This window comes from Primulina tabacum, chromosome 5, assembly GCF_025594145.1.
Source record: "Primulina tabacum isolate GXHZ01 chromosome 5, ASM2559414v2, whole genome shotgun sequence".
NCBI lineage: Eukaryota > Viridiplantae > Streptophyta > Magnoliopsida > Lamiales > Gesneriaceae > Primulina > Primulina tabacum.
This window is the reverse complement of record NC_134554.1, coordinates 8,991,755-9,011,835: the sequence shown is the minus strand read 5'-3', so window position 1 is coordinate 9,011,835 and position 20,081 is coordinate 8,991,755. Positions and strand designations below refer to the sequence as shown.

At 34.6% G+C, this 20,081-nt stretch overlaps 1 protein-coding gene and 2 long non-coding RNA genes across 4 annotated transcripts; 2 read left to right on the top strand and 1 right to left on the bottom strand.

The window, feature by feature from the left end:
• Positions 1-9,943: 9,943 nt before the first annotated feature.
• On the top strand, positions 9,944-12,101 carry LOC142546242 (calmodulin). The gene is made up of 2 exons (XM_075653850.1): positions 9,944-10,166; positions 11,479-12,101. Exons 1-2 carry the CDS (start codon positions 10,091-10,093, stop codon positions 11,850-11,852), a joined length of 450 nt encoding a protein of 149 aa, XP_075509965.1. The 5' UTR covers positions 9,944-10,090; the 3' UTR covers positions 11,853-12,101.
• LOC142546243 (uncharacterized) lies at positions 10,422-11,472 on the bottom strand. The gene is made up of 2 exons (XR_012820440.1): positions 11,216-11,472; positions 10,422-11,108 (listed from the first exon to the last, which is right to left on the bottom strand). It is a non-coding gene; the product is annotated as an uncharacterized LOC142546243 (long non-coding RNA).
• A 1,359-nt stretch (positions 12,102-13,460) lies between the features above and the next one.
• LOC142546241 (uncharacterized) lies at positions 13,461-19,811 on the top strand. Of its 2 annotated transcripts, none has more exons than XR_012820438.1 (5): positions 13,461-13,783; positions 13,909-14,351; positions 18,236-18,297; positions 18,597-18,695; positions 18,789-19,811. It is a non-coding gene; the product is annotated as an uncharacterized LOC142546241 (long non-coding RNA). The 2 variants fall into 2 exon arrangements; XR_012820439.1 differs by having other exon boundaries at positions 18,578-18,695.
• Positions 19,812-20,081: the final 270 nt, after the last annotated feature.

Here is a 20,081-nt window from a genome sequence, read left to right as displayed (position 1 = left end):
GTCGAGTTTCGGTAGAATTTCATATTATCTGTCTTTATCTTCATTTATTATATTTATCTACATCCTCATCGAGTATTCAATTTCATCATCATCTTGATTCCTGTAGAGAATTGAATATTCATACCTTATCCACATATTATATTTTCACTTATAATTGTATTTTCTCATATTTGAATTATTTCAAATAAGCAATGGATATTTATTAATTGTTGAGAACAATTAGGAAAAATATATATAAAATAGCAAATTAAATAATAACAAAAAAAATAACAAAATATTATAAAAATTTGTACTAATATCGTTATCCAACAAAAATAGCATCAACTCTATACTAATAAATTTTTTATTTCATCCAATTAATGTCATTCGACAAAAACATATTAGAATTAGCATTATAGTCGAAAAATCATATATATATAATTTAATCGGATATACGGATCGGTTATGTGCAGGATTCTTTAGGATCAACTTCCAACCCCACACCCGAAAATTCTTATACCCGGTTACCCATTTATTTAATCGGGTAAAAAAATCTCCTCCATATCCTCTTTCATTCGGGTCAGATATCGAATTCTCCGTTGGATTCGGAGGAAATTGACATCCATTGATTGTACTAAGTATGTCATCTGTGATCTTATATTATGATATACTTAAAAGAGGGGGTTTCATAAAAGCCGATAATTTTTTTAGCAATGATATGGAAGGATGACTCGTCGCTTCTGTTTTGGAATACCAAAAGTGTGGGGACCCGAACGCTAATCATCTTCTTAATCATCTTTGGGATTTAATTATCAATTAAGATAAACAGGGTCTAAAAATTTTTCTTTTTAAAATATAAGTGCGGAACGTAATGGAATTTAACTAATATACATCTCAGTATAAAAGTACAATAATGTACAACAATTATTCAAACTAGTCTAAGGTTCACTACTAAATTTCAAGTATTAAACCAAGTCTACAATAAGTCCGGAATCACTACTCTAAACTCGTCTTCTCTCATCATCTTCTTGACCCCGATCCTGTCCCACCTGTTGTCATGCACACATACAAAACAAGACAACAGCCGGATACTCCGGTGAGAATAAATCCCAGTATAAATAATGTATACATGCAGTTAACTGAATTAACATAACAGCATGAATTATATCTTATCACATGTAGCATAATCAAACAACATGTATCAATACTAGTCTGTAAATAAAACATGAATCGTAATCTACGAAACATATACCAATACGGATCTGTAAATCAAGTTCTAGTCTCGATATTTAAGACTCGACTCATCTCTCATTCTAATCTAGGAATCTTGATCTAATTTAGACTTTGGTATGCTGTATCGAATGTCTACAATAGACGTCGATCTACATCTAAGCTCATCGATGCACCATAAGTCTAGAGTCTACGCGGTTCTGACAAAGACTCGGCGGTTCTGCCCTAGCTAGGCTGATCTGCCCTAGACTCAAATTCTGGCTCTGGTATAATTCAATAGACTAAACATATCAATCTGATAATCTATAAATATCAATGCAATAAAGTAAATTATGTGATTTTGGGAAACTCAAGTCAAACCTAACTCGAGTTGTGCAATCCCGAATCAACATTTATTTATACATTTCTCTTCACGATCTGATGAAGACGAAGTCTCGTATCCCAATCTGTCCATATCCAAATCTGATAATGACAATCATATAAATACCATATCAGTATATAACTCAATTCAAGACCTGTTCTGATCAATACTCAAATCGGTATATAATCTGATCCATATCTGGACAAGGTACAATCTAATTCATATCAATGATATCACGATACAATTGAAATCATTACTGAATATGATCAATATCAATCTACTGATGTTTCGACGGCATAACAATACAGTCACGATAACCCCGTCTATCTCAACATCACAAATATAATACCAGAATTCATAACCAGTATCAGTACAACTCATAATCTGAATAATAACACAACTCTGATATAGAATCTCAACTAAATCAACTCTGAAATTTATAACAATTTCATAAACAGTCTATCCTTTAATCTGACTTCAGTTATATAATGTCTACTGTAGCAGAAACATCATATCTGATTCATATTCAATTCTGACAATATCATAATTTCAAATCATGTCTAAACGTAACAAAACTTACGTCCAGTTGTAGCCTGCGTTGATAGAAACACAGTACTGAAGTCGGATTCAAAATCAGACGGACGGATTTTGTGTAACACTCAAATTCTCACTCGAAAGAAACTTGAAGCATTCCTTAAAATTCTTTCCTCGGCTTCCTTCTCCCTTCGTTCCTTTTGTTCTGAATAATTGCAAGGTATATATATATATATATATATATATATATATATATATATATATATATATATATATATATATATATACACATACGTCCAAGACACCATGTGGCGATTTTTCATGATGCATGCCGCGCGCATATGCGCCGGTAGTTCTGCCCGGCTGCCTGTTGCATAAATCTTCTCGCGCACTCTCTGGACGTTCCGCGCATATGCGCGCATTCAAGCCGCGCATGTGCGCCGATTATATTCTTCACACCTAATGTGATTTCTTCTTTCGGCTCTCCCGATCTGATCCGTTTTGTCTATAATTTTCTCGATTAATAAATAAATCATTTCAGATTAATCTCAGATTACAGTAATAAAATCTCGGGCCTTACATTTCTCCCCCTCTTAGATATGATTTCGTCCTCGAAATCACAGACAATCAAATCTGATAAGGAAGGAATGTATAATAGAGGTTACTTCAGAAAATTCATTCTATCAAACCGTACTGATCAAATTACTTGCAAATACTGGCTATACAACATCCGTATATACCAATCAACAGCTCATACCAAATCAATATCATCAGCTGTTATCAAATTCAATCTCAAATGTCACCGTAATATCATTCTCATTCAGCGAAAATCTGCAGTACTCACTGTACAATGTCTTATCTGTGGCTATCTTAATACTCGTTTGATAGCTATCATCGTACAGTAATTCATAAAGTGACAAAACATCAGGTCACTAGTGCTAGAATCCAGCACTACAGTTCATGGATATCCTCCAGTATCTAGATAGTTCACTCCAACTATCCATCAATCTATAAACCCTAGATAAAATCATGTTATACATTCTGCCAAAAGCACAAAATCAAGCAAAATCACAATCCGATATACTCTACTTCGGCATTCTAGTTATTCTGACCACTTTTCTGACATCGATCTGTGTCATTTGATCATGTTTGTACGTTATCTGGTACAAACTAATAGATATAGATTGAACAATCTGTCAATCACAATCATATCATATCACAGTCTGGAAAGTATTGCAGTAATTTCATTACGAATTTCATCGAAATATACTCCCTATGTCTAGTCAAGAATGTACAAATTCTGTAATAAATCTTCTGATTTCTATCTTTCTGTCTTCATTTATTGGCGATCTAGACATTTCAGTACAATTTTTGCCAACATTTCCGTACAAATTCTATCATAACTGATTTAATTTGTCTATATCAAAATTATCTGTCCGAATATTATGCATTCTTCGTCACTAAAATGAAAACTGAATCCACTACGGTGCGTTTCGGATACTATCGGTCATTTCAGATTCGAACTATTTGGTACAAAAAAATCAGTAATATAAATTAAAGAAAAATACCTACCTGGTATTTGGTTCTGATTATCGATATCAAATTCTGTTGTACAATTCTGAAACATTTGACATCACAAGATAATCATTCTCATACCGTAAAATCACATATCTGTCGCTCTGATCGATGCTCTGTTCTGATTATTGAAATTAAGCTCTGAACATTCTGATATATTTCTAATCTACTGAAATTCTCGAACTCAACTCTGATTCGGATTGAATTGTATATAATCTCAACAGTTCACATTGATCTGTATCAAATACGACTGTAGAAATATAACAATACTCAGGCAGACACAAAAAAATAATCGTATATGAAAATCTGTCAATTCAGACCAAACATAAATTTCTGACATTTCTGCTCTTTCTGATATCGGTATTATTCTTATCTACCGATCATGATCTCAACTGTGTCAAAATCAATCGGTATACTAACTTCAGATATCGCACATTCTGCATACAATCTGTTTCAAGCAAGATTCTTATCTGAATAATTTATGTATACAATAATCACAATTCTCAGAATATCCCATTCAATCTTCAGTTATTCGATTCAATCAATCAGATGCTGCGAATATATCAAAATATCATATATACAACGAGCATGAAATCATCAGAATATCTCTGAACATACTGAAATATGCCAAAGAGAAACACTAAATCAGATCTAACTCTTGGTCGGTACTCTTCTACTGATCTTTTAATTCTTTCAATTCATTTTGTATCATTCTGTACATTCAATGTCATTTTGTGCTGAATTCTAAAACAATAAACAGTACCTGGTCGCAATTCAATTCTGAAATCTATCTTTCTGATATAAAGCAAATCTGAAATCTTATCTGGGCAAATATCCGCCAACTCGTACATTACTGGCAAATCTGCTAATGCTAGGCTCGATTTCAGTACATCTACTGAATACATAAGGATACCATCTGTTCCTTTCTGTATCGATCGAGTCATAGAGAACACATAGATATCAAAGGAATTCTAAATCTAGAATCCTTACCGTGAAATCTCTACTCATCAGCCATATCTGGTCTGAATCTTATACTCTCCTTAAAAGGAATCTATAATAGTTCTGTACTTGTTCAGCATATTAATATCAATAATGCAGTCAAATCAGAAAACACAAGTACATCATAATCTAACTCGATCTCGTTCTTCTCTTACTGTAGTATACAATATGTCACAGAAATCTCTGATATCAATCTTTCTTTCCCAGAAGGTACAAAAATTAATACTACAGCAATACGGACCCAACAGGTACCGTATATATCAATGCAACTCAGTCAAATATAATCGTAAGAAATGCAGTAGTATATATATATCAATATATATGCAATATAATCATAAAAGAACAGTACCTGCCACTATATTATCAAGTGTGCTCTGGCTCTGTTCCTCGATCACTACCACCAGATGGTCCTGATCCCTGAAATCTTCAGGAATCTCTCTGGGGACAAACTCTAGCAAAGTGTCCCGGCTGTTGGCAGATACGACAACTACCAGTCACTCCCTGGCATTGCTCTGTGGAATGTCTCCCTCCGCAAATCCTGCAATACACTCCAGCATAACTTGGGCTGGAACCACTGGAGCTAGTTGAACCGCTCAGTCCGCTCCCTAACTTCTTGAATGGCTTCTTTCGAGCTTTCAGCAAATCTTGCTTTCCACTCGTGCTGCCACGATCAAATCGGAGAGGGGATGGCTGTGTCTGGGGTTGCATCGCACACACTCTTTTTAGTTGTCTAATCAGACTCGCCTCCACTCTCTTAGCTTTACTCAAGGCATCAGCAAAATGATAAGGTCGCTGCATATTCATCAATGCAACTATCTCCGAGTTCAATCCTCTGATGAACTGATCTGCTACAGCTTCATCATTTCCAATTATATTAGGAGCAAAACGCAGTAGAGTAGAGAATTTCGCAACATATTCTTCAATATTCAGTTGACCTTGTCTCAAATTCTCAAACTCTGTTTTCTTGTCCTCTCGGTACGAAATTGAGAAAAATCTTCGATAAAATTCAGTTCTAAATATTTCCCACGAAATCATTTTACCTCTCTGTTCTAACATTCTTTTACTTGTAATCCACCAACTTCTGGCAGCTTCTCGTAACTTGTGGAATATCAGTTTAATTCTCTGCTCATCTGAATAATCAAGTAAATCAAACAGTATTTCTATGTCATTAAACCAGTTCTCACAATCTTCAGACGTCTCGACCCCACTCAGAATCGGCGGCTGAAATAACTGAAATTCTTCTAACTGTATTTCCATCTGAGTTTCTGATACATTTATATGTTCAGTCGAAGTACTACCCCTTTCTGGAATTCTCCGTGGAGGTATATCTGCTTATCAAAACATTAGTACTCCAATACTACAAATCTGTTCCAAATTTTTCTCTGATCATCTTACTGCTGATCATGAATCAGATCTGATTCATACTCAATAATACATAATACCAACTTAAATCAGATAATCAGGTAACCATGTATTTCAAAGCAGTAAAACATAATCTCATGCTAGCATACACAATGTAAATCAACATTAAAATAAATCTCATGCTAGCAATCACATGCAAGGAAAGAAAACTCAATCTACCCCGCTCATTCTCTTCTATCTCAGTCTAAAGGATCTATCGCTCTGATACCACCTGTTGTGGGGACCTGGACGCTAATCATCTTTTTAATCATCTTTGGGATTTAATTATCAATTAAGATAAACATGGTCTAAAAATTTTTCTTTTTAAAATATAAGTGCGGAACGTAATGGAATTTAACTAATATACATCTCAGTATAAAAGTACAATAATGTACAACAATTATTCAAACTAGTCTAAGGTTCACTACTAAATTTCAAGTATTAAACCAAGTCTACAATAAGTCTGGAATCACTACTCTAAACTCGTCTTCTCTCATCATCTTCTTGACCACGATCCTGTCCCACCTGTTGTCATGCACACATACAAAACAAGACAACAGCCGGATACTCCGGTGAGAATAAATCCCAGTATAAATAATGTATACATGCAGTTAACTGAATTAACATAACAGCATGAATTATATCTTATCACATGTAGCATAATCAAACAACATGTATCAATACTAGTCTGTAAATAAAACATGAATCGTAATCTACGAAACATATACCAATACGGATCTGTAAATCAAGTTCTAGTCTCGATATTTAAGACTCGACTCATCTCTCATTCTAATCTAGGAATCTTGATCTAATTTAGACTTTGGTATGCTGTATCGAATGTCTACAATAGACGTCGATCTACATCTAAGCTCATCGATGCACCATAAGTCTAGAGTCTACGCGGTTCTGACAAAAACTCGGCGGTTCTGCCCTAGCTAGGCTGATCTACCGTAGACTCAAATTCTGGCTCTGCTATAATTCAATAGACTAAACATATCAATCTGATAATCTATAAATATCAATGCAATAAAGTAAATTATGTGATTTTGGGAAACTCAAGTCAAACCTAACTCGAGTTGTGCAATCCCGAATCAACATTTATTTATACATTTCTCTTCACGATCTGATGAAGACGAAGTCTCGTATCCCAATCTGTCCATATCCAAATCTGATAATGACAATCATATAAATACCATATCAGTATATAACTCAATTCAAGACCTGTTCTGATCAATACTCAAATCGGTATATAATCTGATCCATATCTGAACAAGGTACAATCTAATTCATATCAATGATATCACGATACAATTGAAATCATTACTGAATATGATCAATATCAATCTACTGATGTTTCGACGGCATAACAATACAGTCACGATAACCCCGTCTATCTCAACATCACAAATATAATACCAGAATTCATAACCAGTATCAGTACAACTCATAATCTGAATTATAACACAACTCTGATATAGAATCTCAACTAAATCAACTCTGAAATTTATAACAATTTCATAAACAGTATATTCTTTAATCTGACTTCAGTTATATAATGTCTACTGTAGCAGAAACATCATATCTGATTCATATTCAATTCTGACAATATCATAATTTCAAATCATGTCTAAACGTAACAAAACTTACGTCCAGTTGTAGCATGCGTTGATAGAAACACAGTACTGAAGTCAGATTCAAAATCAGACGGACGGATTTTGTGTAACACTCAAATTCTCACTCGAAAGAAACTTGAAGCATTCCTTAAAAGTCTTTCCTCGGCTTCCTTTTCCCTTCGTTCCTTTTGTTCTGAATAATTGCAAGGTATATATATATATATATATATATATACACGTTGCATTTCAAGACACCATGTGGCGATTTTTCATGATGCATGCCGCGCGCATATGCGCGCACAAAGCCGCGCATATGCACCGGTAGTTCTGATCGGCTGCCTGTTGCATAAATCTTCTCGCGCATATGCGCGACGTTTCTCGCGCATATGCGCGAGATGTTCTGTCTCGCATCTTCCCTTACTCGGGCATATGCGCGCCTTCCGCCGCGCATGTGCGCCGAACTCTCTGGACGTTCCGTGCATATGCGCGCATTCAAGCCGCGCATGTGCGCCGATTATATTCTTCACACCTAATGTGATTTCTTCTTTCGGCTCTCTCGATCTGATCCGTTCTGTCTATAATTTTCTCGATTAATAAATAAATCATTTCAGATTAATCTCAGATTACAGTAATAAAATCTCGGGCCTTACAAAAAGAGCGGGACATCATAGTTCTAACTTGTGCCAATTTTAAATTTATACATGATCTTTATTTTTTTAATGATGCTATGAAAACGTGTAGCCTTTAATTTTCAGTGTGCACTAAGTAAACCCTCAGACTAACGTAATAGTCTATGAATCACTTTAGCCAAGTATACCACACAAGGTTTGTCTTGTTTGACAAACTTGTCCAATGAGATGTTGATAGAAAGAACCAAATTCCTAACACTCACTGTGATATCCCTTGTCCCATATCTTAAAAATTAAAGATTTAAAATGAGTTTATGGTCAAGTCAACCAAATTATATTTTATTTGCAATTATGTAATATTTTAATTTGTCTCCTTCAATAATTTCAGTTTAAATGTTTAAGGATTTTAATTAATTGTGCGAAGTTTATCGTTCGGTAATTTCGACACGCCAATGACAAAGACAATGTAAGTCATTTACGTGCGACGTGTATTTTCTGTCGTACATTTATTTTAAGCCAAATTACAATCTTTCCCTCAATCAGGCTCTAATAGCAAATCCCACTTGATCTATAGCAATGTGGGCTAAACCGCGATTCAATTACATAAATTGAGTTCAACCTATATCCTAAGCACATTATTATGTCTTCTCTCAAAAAATTTCCTTATATATTGCTGATTGCATAATATATATATAATATATATTAAAGCAAATGATTAATATTAAATATTCATTTCAATAGTTAAATGTGTGTTTAGTCAATGTCAGACCGATTTTTTCCCTGTGATCCCAGATTAACACAAAATGTTTCTGCATTCTCTGGATCCACATGTGTTTTTCGGATGAAATTCAGTATAATACATAATTTAGAATAAATATATGATATTGCAGAACTAAATATTTTAGATCTGATATAAATATATGATTTCTGAGTACTCAAACATGTATAACAAAATTTGATATTAATAACATGTCTTTTTCGGATGATAATTCGTTACAAACCCATGAAAAACTGCTATTAATATATATTTTTTAAGTATTAAATATTTCAAATCTGACATTAGTATATGATTTCTAATTATTCAAACACGTATAACAAATTTTGCTATTAATGACACGTCTTTTTTCAGATGAAAATTTGTAAAAAAATATTGAAAATGTTGTATTGATATATGATATTTGAGTATTAAATATTTCAGATCTGACACTAAGTATATGATTTTTGAGTACCCAAACATATAAAACTAATTTTGGTTTAATGAAACGTTTTTTTATGAAAGCTGGTACAAAACATTAAAATATAATACTAATATATGATATTTCAATATAAAATCTTTCATATCGGGTACTAATATATGATATTTGAACACATAAACAAGTGTAAAAAATATTAATATTAATATAGTTGTTCCAATTTAATACCAAAAAATTTATTTTTGTACCAAATCTATAACAGTTTGTTCTGTAATATTATATCTATGTTTTAAATTTTCAATGTTTTGTATCAAATTTCATTCGAAAAATAATTGTAGGTTTATGGAGTGCAGAAAAGGAATTGGGGTTAAGGGAGCAAAATGTGACTTTAGACATAGAATTGGGGTTTTTTGCAATTAACTTTCATTCAAGTTTAGCTTACAAACAACGCTGACTTTTTTTTGCAGAAATAACATCACACCGTGCCCGTTGTTTCCTTCTCCAGAATCATCTCATTTATTTGATTCTAACCCTACGAATCTGGTGAGTTAAATCAAGAGATTGCAAGCAGAAAAGATGGCGGATCAATTGACCGATGACCAGATATCCGAGTTCAAGGAGGCTTTCAGCCTTTTCGACAAGGATGGCGATGGTTCGATCTTCCTATTCCATCCTTTTTTATTGCGTGATTCATGTATATGAGCACTTGTTTCTCTTTTTTAATGCGAGCTGATCGTTTTATGAGCGACTTTTTTGTTCTGTTTCTGTTTCAGATCTCATCAGTTTTTGTTTATTTTCTGTAAAATGTTGATGTGCGATCTTTTAATATTGCCGCGGATTTGTCCCAATTGCTTTAGTTTTCCGGAAAGTGGCGATAAATTGTTTGTGACGTATTGAGTATTGATGCTTTTAGATGTAAAGTTGAAGATTTTCTAAGTATATTATATGCAATAGGTTGAATCAGTTAGTGTCCCAATTATTCAAATGAAAAGACTTTGTTAATTTGAGATTAATGTGTAATAAATTATATTAAGACTTTATCGAATCCCAAGGAATTGAAACTTAGACTCAATTCTTCTTTCTTCTTCTTTCTTTTTTTTTTTTAAAAAAAAAATTTATATTTTAGACATTGACAGTTGCTCATGAATTATGTTGTATTATCGATGCCTTTATATGTGGACTTCTGTCGCACATGGAGTAACACTCCAGGTGTAGGCAGAGCCCTTAGATGGGCTTCTGCAGGTGGACTGAGCTAGGCTGAAACGGATTAAATTCGAAAATAGGTTGAGCTTGGGATGAATGGAATCGTGACTTTGAAAACTATTGCGCTTAGCTACAGCATACAGTTCTATGAAGAACAACAAAAAACTTGAGACTAAGATTGTTCGAAGCTTGCGTTTATTATTTTAAAAAAAAATCGCATTTTAGTCTGATGGGGCGAGTTCTCCATCTCCTCTATTTGGAAGTAGCTTTAAACTTTATGTGAGAATGGATATATTGGCCTTTGATTCAGAAGGATAGGTTTTGGTTGGGATCTGATATGCGTAGAAGAAATGAAGAGATGTAGTTAAATTAAATTGTTGTGCAAGTTTAACTTGTAATTTCTGCAAAAATGTAGAAGTACCGTATTTCACTTGCGGATGGATATGTTTACGTGAGACTGTGAAAGTATTTGATGCATGTTCATTAAATATCTGACACGGGTTTGTGGCCACTTTTACTAGTATTCGCAAAGATATCCTAACTTCATTGTTGTTGGAGTTTGCATCTATCCTTCATTTACACTTGGGTCTTGTTAACTCATGGTTGACCATATCCTGGAATTTACAATATCTAGAACTGGATTTTTTCTCCTAACTAGATTTTCGTCATGTGAATTTATTGCGCAATTAGTTCCATCCTATGTGGTAGGTAAGAATGTTGTTGTTGCCTTCAGCATTGCAAGTGTCTCTTTTTTTGTCTAGGTTGCATCACGACAAAGGAGCTTGGTACCGTGATGAGATCCCTGGGGCAGAATCCTACGGAGGCTGAGCTTCAAGATATGATTAACGAGGTGGATGCTGACGGTAATGGAACCATTGACTTTCCGGAGTTCTTGAATCTCATGGCTAGGAAGATGAAGGACACCGATTCTGAGGAGGAGCTAAAAGAAGCGTTTCGAGTTTTCGACAAGGATCAGAATGGTTTCATCTCTGCTGCTGAGCTCCGTCATGTCATGACGAACCTCGGTGAGAAGCTGACTGATGAGGAGGTGGATGAGATGATCCGGGAGGCAGATGTCGATGGCGATGGCCAAATTAATTATGATGAATTCGTGAAAGTTATGATGGCCAAGTGATGTTCTCGTCACTTCTATATCTGGAAAGGCTTTATCGATACAAGATTTGTAAAAGGAGAAAAATAAAAAAGAAAGAAAGAGAGATGAAAGGGGTCGATTCAGTGTAATAGTAATCTAGTTTCTTTATGGTCATTTAAAAAAAATGGTATGCTGTAGTGGTTGTGGAATCTTCTTTATCTCGTGTAATGCGTTATTCGACTTTGGATTTTGACGCATTTACATTGTTTATTTACTAGACATGTTTTGGTACGTCGTATGAATTGAATTAAATTAAATTAAATTATTAAATGATTCGTTTTTTTATCCAGTTGATAGAAATATAGAATAGGTCTGATAGTTATCATTACGAACACTTTCATGGATGATCACTCAACAAAAATAAAAGGAAACTGAAATCCACGAATCGAGCATTCAATTTAGTCCTTGAAATTATTTGTTGAGTATAATGATAAAACATTTCATACAATACAATTTTAATATTAGTATGTATGCAAAAATCCTATTAGATTCGTGTATTGTGGAGCATAGCCATAATTAACTCTCTTTTTCTAAACACAAAAATTCATATGAGACCGTCTATAGATTAATTTTATGATAACGATATTTTATTGAGTTATTCATAACAAAACAGTATTTTTAATATTAAAAATATTATTTTTTATTATAAATCAAATCTTTTCTCAATCAACTTTAATGCCACCAAGCATACAATCTAAAAAGAATTTTATGAGTCGAAAGCCTAGTCTAGTATGAATTCATATAATAATGATGTTGGCAAAATAGCGGTGTATTTGTTTAAAATCTTCTAGTCTAAAAACATATTTTGCATTGGAATAAATACATACGCAAATGAAAATTTTCCTTATCGTGCGATTTTTACTTCTAGTTATAACCGTTTCTGAATTATTTTGATTTTATTCCCGCCTTTGTACACGATAATATGAATGTATTATTTTTATATGTAAGATGTGAGTATATTAGTTGAATTTTTTAAATATTATTTTTGAATTTTATTTTATACTATTTTTTTGAGTTGGTAAAATATTTACTTCATATAATCATATCAGTGAAAGGAAAATTATAGGTTTGGATCAATTTTAAAATTCATCAAACCGAAATATAGGTTCTGTTCAAAATTTATATTTTTTTTAAATATTATTTTTGAGTTCGTAAAATATTTACTTCATATAATCATATCAGTGAAAGGAAAAATATGAAAAATATAAGTTTGGCTTATGGTTTGGATCAATTTAAAAATTTATCAAACCGAAATATAGGTTTTGTTCAAAATTTATATTTTTAAAAAAAATACTAACCAAACCAATTTTATAAACATATAATTTTTTAGTTATAAAATATTTTATTTGATATCGACACATTTTTAATTGATTTAATTATTTCTTAAACATATTTATTTACAATTATTGTTGTTAATTTTAAAATTGTTAATATTGTTATTAACTTATTCCATATTATTTATTAAATAGAATTTTATAAGAAATCTTATGGGCCGGGTTTCACGCCTTATTATAATTTTCTATTATTATTTTATTTTATTTAATTACATGTAATAATGTGTGTATATATACCCCATCTGGCCATCTCCACCAATGATTTGCTTTAACATTTCGATCATAATCAATCACTCTGCAGCTAATATTCACTGACCAAATAATTCCCTTCCGAGCGATCAAAGCTCAAATCATGGCTGAAGGGAGAGATTTTTTGTTGTTTTTAGCCCTAACTATGGTGTTTTCGTCATCAGTAATCGTACAAAAAGCACGTGGGAATTCCGAGGGCGACGCGCTGCACGCACTACGGCGGAGCTTGTCCGATCCTGATAATGTGCTCCAGAGCTGTGATCCGAACCTCGTGAACCCATGTACCTACTTTCACATCACTTGCAACCAAGATAACCGCGTCACTCGGTTGTAAGCACTTGTCGAGTTTCTTGAAGTTTTATATATTTCACATTTTCGGAATTTTTTTGTGGCATTTTGTTTACTGAATTTCTAGTGGAAGCTTACTGGTTTTGATTGCCTGGTATTTTCGCCAGAGTTTGAAGTAGGGACTTGACCTTGTGTATGATGATCCTTAAGATTTTCCTCCACAGAAGCTTCAACAGATGAACTTGGTCTCTCCTCGACTCTACTGGAATCAAAGATTTCGGCATCATGCTCTCTTATCTCAACCACGTCTATCTGTCCCAATTCATGTTCAATTACAGAATGAGGCATAGCTGATTTAGGTAATATCTCAAAGTTACTGGGAACATCCATTTCCAGACTTCTTCCTTCAGATTCCATCTCGGTGATAGTTACCATCTTCTTGACCAATTCTGGTGGCAAACAAAGATCAGACTCTATATGCACATCAGAAAACAATAAGGATGAGAAATTCTTTCTGACTGCTGGTTTTGGTGATTCAGCAGTTTCTTCATCGGTGATTGAATGATCTGCTGTCAACCGACCCTCCATAAGCGGTGCACGGATTTCAAAGGTACGTATATCAGAAATTGGTAAAAGCATTCCCACCTCTGATTGACCTTTATCTTCAGAATATTCGAGCACAACTTGAATATTTTTATCAGAACTTGAACTGGGGACTTGGCCTTGTATATGATGATCTTTAAGATTTTCCTCTGCAGAAGCATTAACAGATGAACTCGATCTCTGCTCAAGTCTGGGGGAATCAAAGATTAAATGATCAGCTCCCTGATATCAACCATATCTATCTGTCCTGATCCATGTTCAATTACAGAACGAGGCTTTGATGATTTAGGTGACATCTCAATGTTACTGGGATCATTCATTTCTGCGCTGCTCTCTACAGATTCTCTCTCTGTGGAAGATACCATCTGCTTGACCAACACAGGTGGTAAATCAGGATCAGACTCTATATGCACATCAGAAGACATAGAGGATAAGGAATTCTTCCTGACTGCTGGTGGGCTCGAATCATAAATGGGATCCCTGAGCGGCATTCCTTCAACTAATATGACACTCAAATTACTTCCAACAGAAGTCTGGGTTGAAATTCCTGGATCTTCAGCAAAGCCACCACTTCTTCCCTCCAACATTGACAGTTCACCTTCTGTTTCATTGAACACCCTTTCACTCACTTCTGAGAATGATGAAGAGCTAGAACCGCTACTGTCTACCTCTTCGATAGTTTCAGGCACTGAACTCACTTTCGAATCGCTTAGCTCACTTGATTGCCGCTGAAACGGTGAGTAGCTTGACTCCTCGGAAAACATCTGCTCAGGCACAAAGTAAGGCCTCAATTTGGCATTTTGCCTCTCTCGTTTGGTTGGTGCAAAGATCGATGGTCCCACACTAAAACTCTCATGTCTCCGAAAGAACGGTTCTCTAGATTGAACTGTGGTAAATTCCTCTTGAAATCCGTCTCCCATAAGATTGGGCTTCTCTTCACTTGTGTCATAAGGAATGTCAAAAGGGTTCCGCCTCGGTAATAAAATCGAAGGAGCTGAACCAGGAATTGGAGGTAGCCCCATAATATCATAAGTATCACGAGGAAGGTCGAACGGGTTCTTTCTTGCCGTCGAAATGGGAGCAATATTGAATCCGAGATAAAAACTTTCCAGGTCTATCAAATTCCTTTCAGCCACCATACTCATGTTCTTTTTGGCTCTCCTTCTCAAAATTAAATTTTCCAATCGCTGGTTCCTTTCAATCTCCGAACTCCCAAGATCCATGAGATTCTTTTGGTCCTCTTCCGACCACGTAATGGCAGATTTCATCTGCTCTTGTTCGTCCCCTTGCACATCATCTTCATCTTCGCCATCTTCATTATCCTCGTCAGCAACTTCCAAGTCCTTGTTATTTTCAGTCTCTTCATCAGACTCATCACTGCTCATACTGGACTTTGAAGCCGATTCAGATCCTGCATCAGAACCTTCATGAGACATATGATCAGGTTGTGGAGTCTCTTCATCAAGAAGAGGATGGAGCTCATCAATAATTGGTATTATGTCAGTCATAGAAGCATCTGGAGAGGAACTCTCAGCCTTATCAGACCCAGATTCTAATGCATCATTTTCTTCCTCCTCTTCGTCCTGTTCTTCCTCCAGGTCATCTACTTGTTTCCAAGGCGAGCGAGGAGGAGAGTCCAAAGAATCCACATTTACCCTCTCTGAATCAAAAGAGTATGCTTCCGATTTCTCATCATCTGATTGGAGATGTTCGTCATTATTTATCTTTGGAATCGACACATACTTATTCTCCACAACTTCCTCATCACTAAGTCGCCCTTCATTAACACCTAACTCTCTTTTTGCTTCCCAAATTTCACCATTCGCTCTTTGAATTTCCACCGATCGTTCATCAATCAATGGTGCAGTATCATCCAAACTACCCTCTCTATGAACATTACCAAGCTCCCTCGCCTCTTCCCCTCTGTGCCTATTCATTTCACCATATCTCTCACCATAATAACTCTCATTTTTATCAATAACAGTAGCATCTCTAGAAATACCCATTTTCACGGAGACAACCTCATGAGTAGTTTTCTCTTCCCTTTCAATTTCAGGTATGTTCAGTTGCCCAAAACTTAATAGTGTTCCAAGTAAAACAGCAGTGCACACAAGCACTGGAGATGCAGACACCAACAATGAAAAAATAAAAGGAGATGATCTGTACAGATAAAGCAAGAAACACAAGACACCCACAAGGAATGGATGATCACAAACTGATATAAAACACCTTCTGATCATAAAGAACACCCCTTTCCTCATTTTAACCCCAATCTCTAAGAACTCCATACAAATATCTCCGATTCTTACTCTCAAAAAGTAATATTTCCTTATAAATCTGTCATATCAACAAAATTCAACACCACCCCAACAATTATTATTACTAGATCAAACCGGATACTAAACTCGAATCACAGTATTCAAAAACCGGCCTTTCAGAAACATGGAACAAGAATTAAGAGGAACCGGATATATTCAACCAATACTAGAAAAAAACCCAGAACAGATAAAAGATACAATCCCAGAAAACGGATTAAAGCTATATACCTATAAAGTGTGGATACCTTCAAAATGTTTTCCCAATTGTGAATGGACGTCATTACCCTTCACATTTTTTACTTATTTCATTATCAATCAAGTAACCTATGAAGTAATTCACATTTAGTCTATTATTAATAATTAATACTAATTAAACATGTTTTATGGTTATTACCCTTCACAGTTTTTAAAGTCCATAAGTTGATTGATTTTTAGTTATTAGGCCTTATACTTGATGTTTGGATATATATTTTTTAAAAATTTGTTTCATTTAATTTGATTTCTATACTATTGTGCTAATGTATAATTTATTAAGATAACATAAAATTATCAACTTCAATTTTAATTTGACAAAAAACTCGAAAGTAAATTACATAAGTTCTTAATTAATTTATTCGTCCAATATAACAAAGAGATTAAACTCAAATTTGTAACAAAATGATTCAAATTATTTTTTTAGAAAATCAAATTTTTTATTTTTATCATATAATTTGTATTTACGTGCATCGCACGTGTTTCGTACTAGTTTGATGAAAAGAGCGAAAGACCCAACTGTACCAAAGATTAAAACAAGGATCAATCTTGCAAAACAGGAAATAGCAAATACATGTATCAGTAATTTCTTGGCCTTGAGTTTTATAAATCTGTACTCAAGACATAAAAAATGCACGAAGAAATGAGTGGTAGGCGTGTGTACCCAATAGCATGGAAGGGAGAACGTGAAAAGGAGAGGTGGGGATCTTACTTTTTGCCTGTCAAATTTTCTATTTGGTCTGTCATTCAAATTGGTGATCACTTTTGTATAAAGAATTTATGACTTTTCCCAAATCTTAAATAATGGTAATGGCGATGATGATTTGTTAAATCCAATTCATTGGATTAAGGATACATCTGATCACAAAAGTATCGAACAGCTGCTGTTTGAGGTCGCAGGCCGAATGCTGTGAACCTCAGTAGTTTCTTGTAATAAATATTGGAAAGAAAAATAGTGTCATTTGATCGTGGGTGTGTAATAAGGGTGATCATTACTTTTCTTGGATCAAATGGTATAAAACATAAGGGATGGTTTCACTACATGTATTGTTAATCACATAGCATATTCTTCAAAACGGCACGTGAGATAATTTTGAAAATGATTATAATAGTTCTAATCTATATAACTCCAGTATTACTACTTTCTATAGTTATTTTTTTTTTATTTTTTATTTTGTAAAGCGTCCAGTTCTTAATCTACAATCGTTATAAAAATAATAATAGCCTAAAAAGAGAGAAAAATGGGCGATGATATGTGAATCCCATTGTAATAATGTTTCTTCGATTAAATGGAGTTCACATATGCACCTTTTGATTTCAGTTTACATTTAAGAGAAGATCAAATGGGTACTGCTGGAGTACAAGCCTGAGAAGATCAAATGGGTACTGCTGCTGCTTACTTGTTCACAATTCAATTTTAATCCAATCATCCTTCGAATCCAAATATGGATTAATAACGTTTTAAAGGAGGTCACATTATTGAAATAAAAAATACTATGCTGGATCAAAATATGTCTGCTTGATGTTTGGTTAAACTGATACTCTTGCATTAACATTATCTCCGAAAATTTGTTTTTGCTTATTGTATTATTGTCTGTGTATCATTTTGTGGAGTAATATTTAAGGTTTCATTCACAAATTTTATTGTTCATGTGGCATTCAGAATCATTTTGTTGATTCAGGAGGATGTTGCTCGTGAAGCTGAGACAGGGAAACTATACCGAGCCAACTATCTTGATAGTTTTGGAAGGACTGTACTAGTCATGAGACCTGGATTTGAGGTAAATAATTCTAGTTCTTGGTGTAGCTTATATTCTTCTTCTATAAACGTTAGCTTATCTTCTCCTTTTGCCATGATATATCCCGTATATCAGAATACAACTCTGTAGAAGGGCAAGTCAAGTACTTCTGTCGAGGAGTTTTGGAGTTTCGTCTTGTTTGAACTACTTCTGGCTCAAACTTTGCTCACAAAATAATGTGAAAATAGAAGATGTTTATATATTTATGGAAGAATTCCATTCCGAGTTATCTTCAGTAAACATGATCAGACCCATATCGGTTAGTCCGATCCATCACCCTTGCTTAAATCCAGCTCCATCGCCTTGTCTGACCATCCCAACCACGAGTGTCCTATTCGTCGATTGAGTACGTGATATCTTAATGCAAAAAAACATAACAATTAGATACAGGGTAAAAGTACTACTTTTATGTTAGCGTCTCATAAGTCATAACCATGTTTACCTACTCACGACGGATCGAGTTGTTCGCCTCCTATTGAAATTACGCCAACTGCAATTTTAGTTCTACCTACGATACAACGTTGTCTGCCTGTTAGACACATCAGAAATTGTTGAGGACATGTCCTTCGGTGGGGATAGAAAGGACGGTTTCAACTTCGAAGCTTATGCCAAGCGCATGATTGACGCAGAGAATCAGAAATCTGATGCCAAGAGTCCTGGCGATGCATCACCATCTGATCAAACAAGCATCACCATCTGATCAAACAAGCATCACTTCTGAATCACAGCAGTCGGATTTGTTGTCAGACAATGGTTCAGAAGTGTCTGATGAAGACGATCCATTACCATATAACAATGAAGCATCATCTGAGTTGGAAAATCTTGATCAAATGAGAAGTTTGCATATCCACTGCAAAAATGAAAATGATGATAGCCAAGGAGGAAAAAAAATTGAGCAGATGAAGGTATCTTGACAATAGCACACAGTACCCCGTATGTTCCACCCCACCGGTATAAACTTTCGTTACTCTGCCGACTGTCTGTCCATGAGGCATAGCTTAGGTTCCATCTTTTGTACAAACCGTAGACATACATACACAAACGATACAAGATAGTTCTGATTTTAACATATAAACGTTAAATACATTTGACTGATCATGCTCCTTTTGTTCTTCTATCCTTTTGCTCTTCTATCCTTTTGCTTTTCGAGGGCTTGGACTTCGCTCACTACAAAAAAACGGAAGGCATAGCGACAGTTTTTCTTCAACAGCGACGGTTTATAATAAAACCATCGCTTATCAAATTAAGCGACGATTAAATAAAAACCGTTGCTACAATAGCAACGGTTCAAAAAAACCGTCGCGGTGTTCTTCAAAAAAACTAATGTAGCGACGGTGTTTATATATCCGTCGCTTATATTAGCGACGG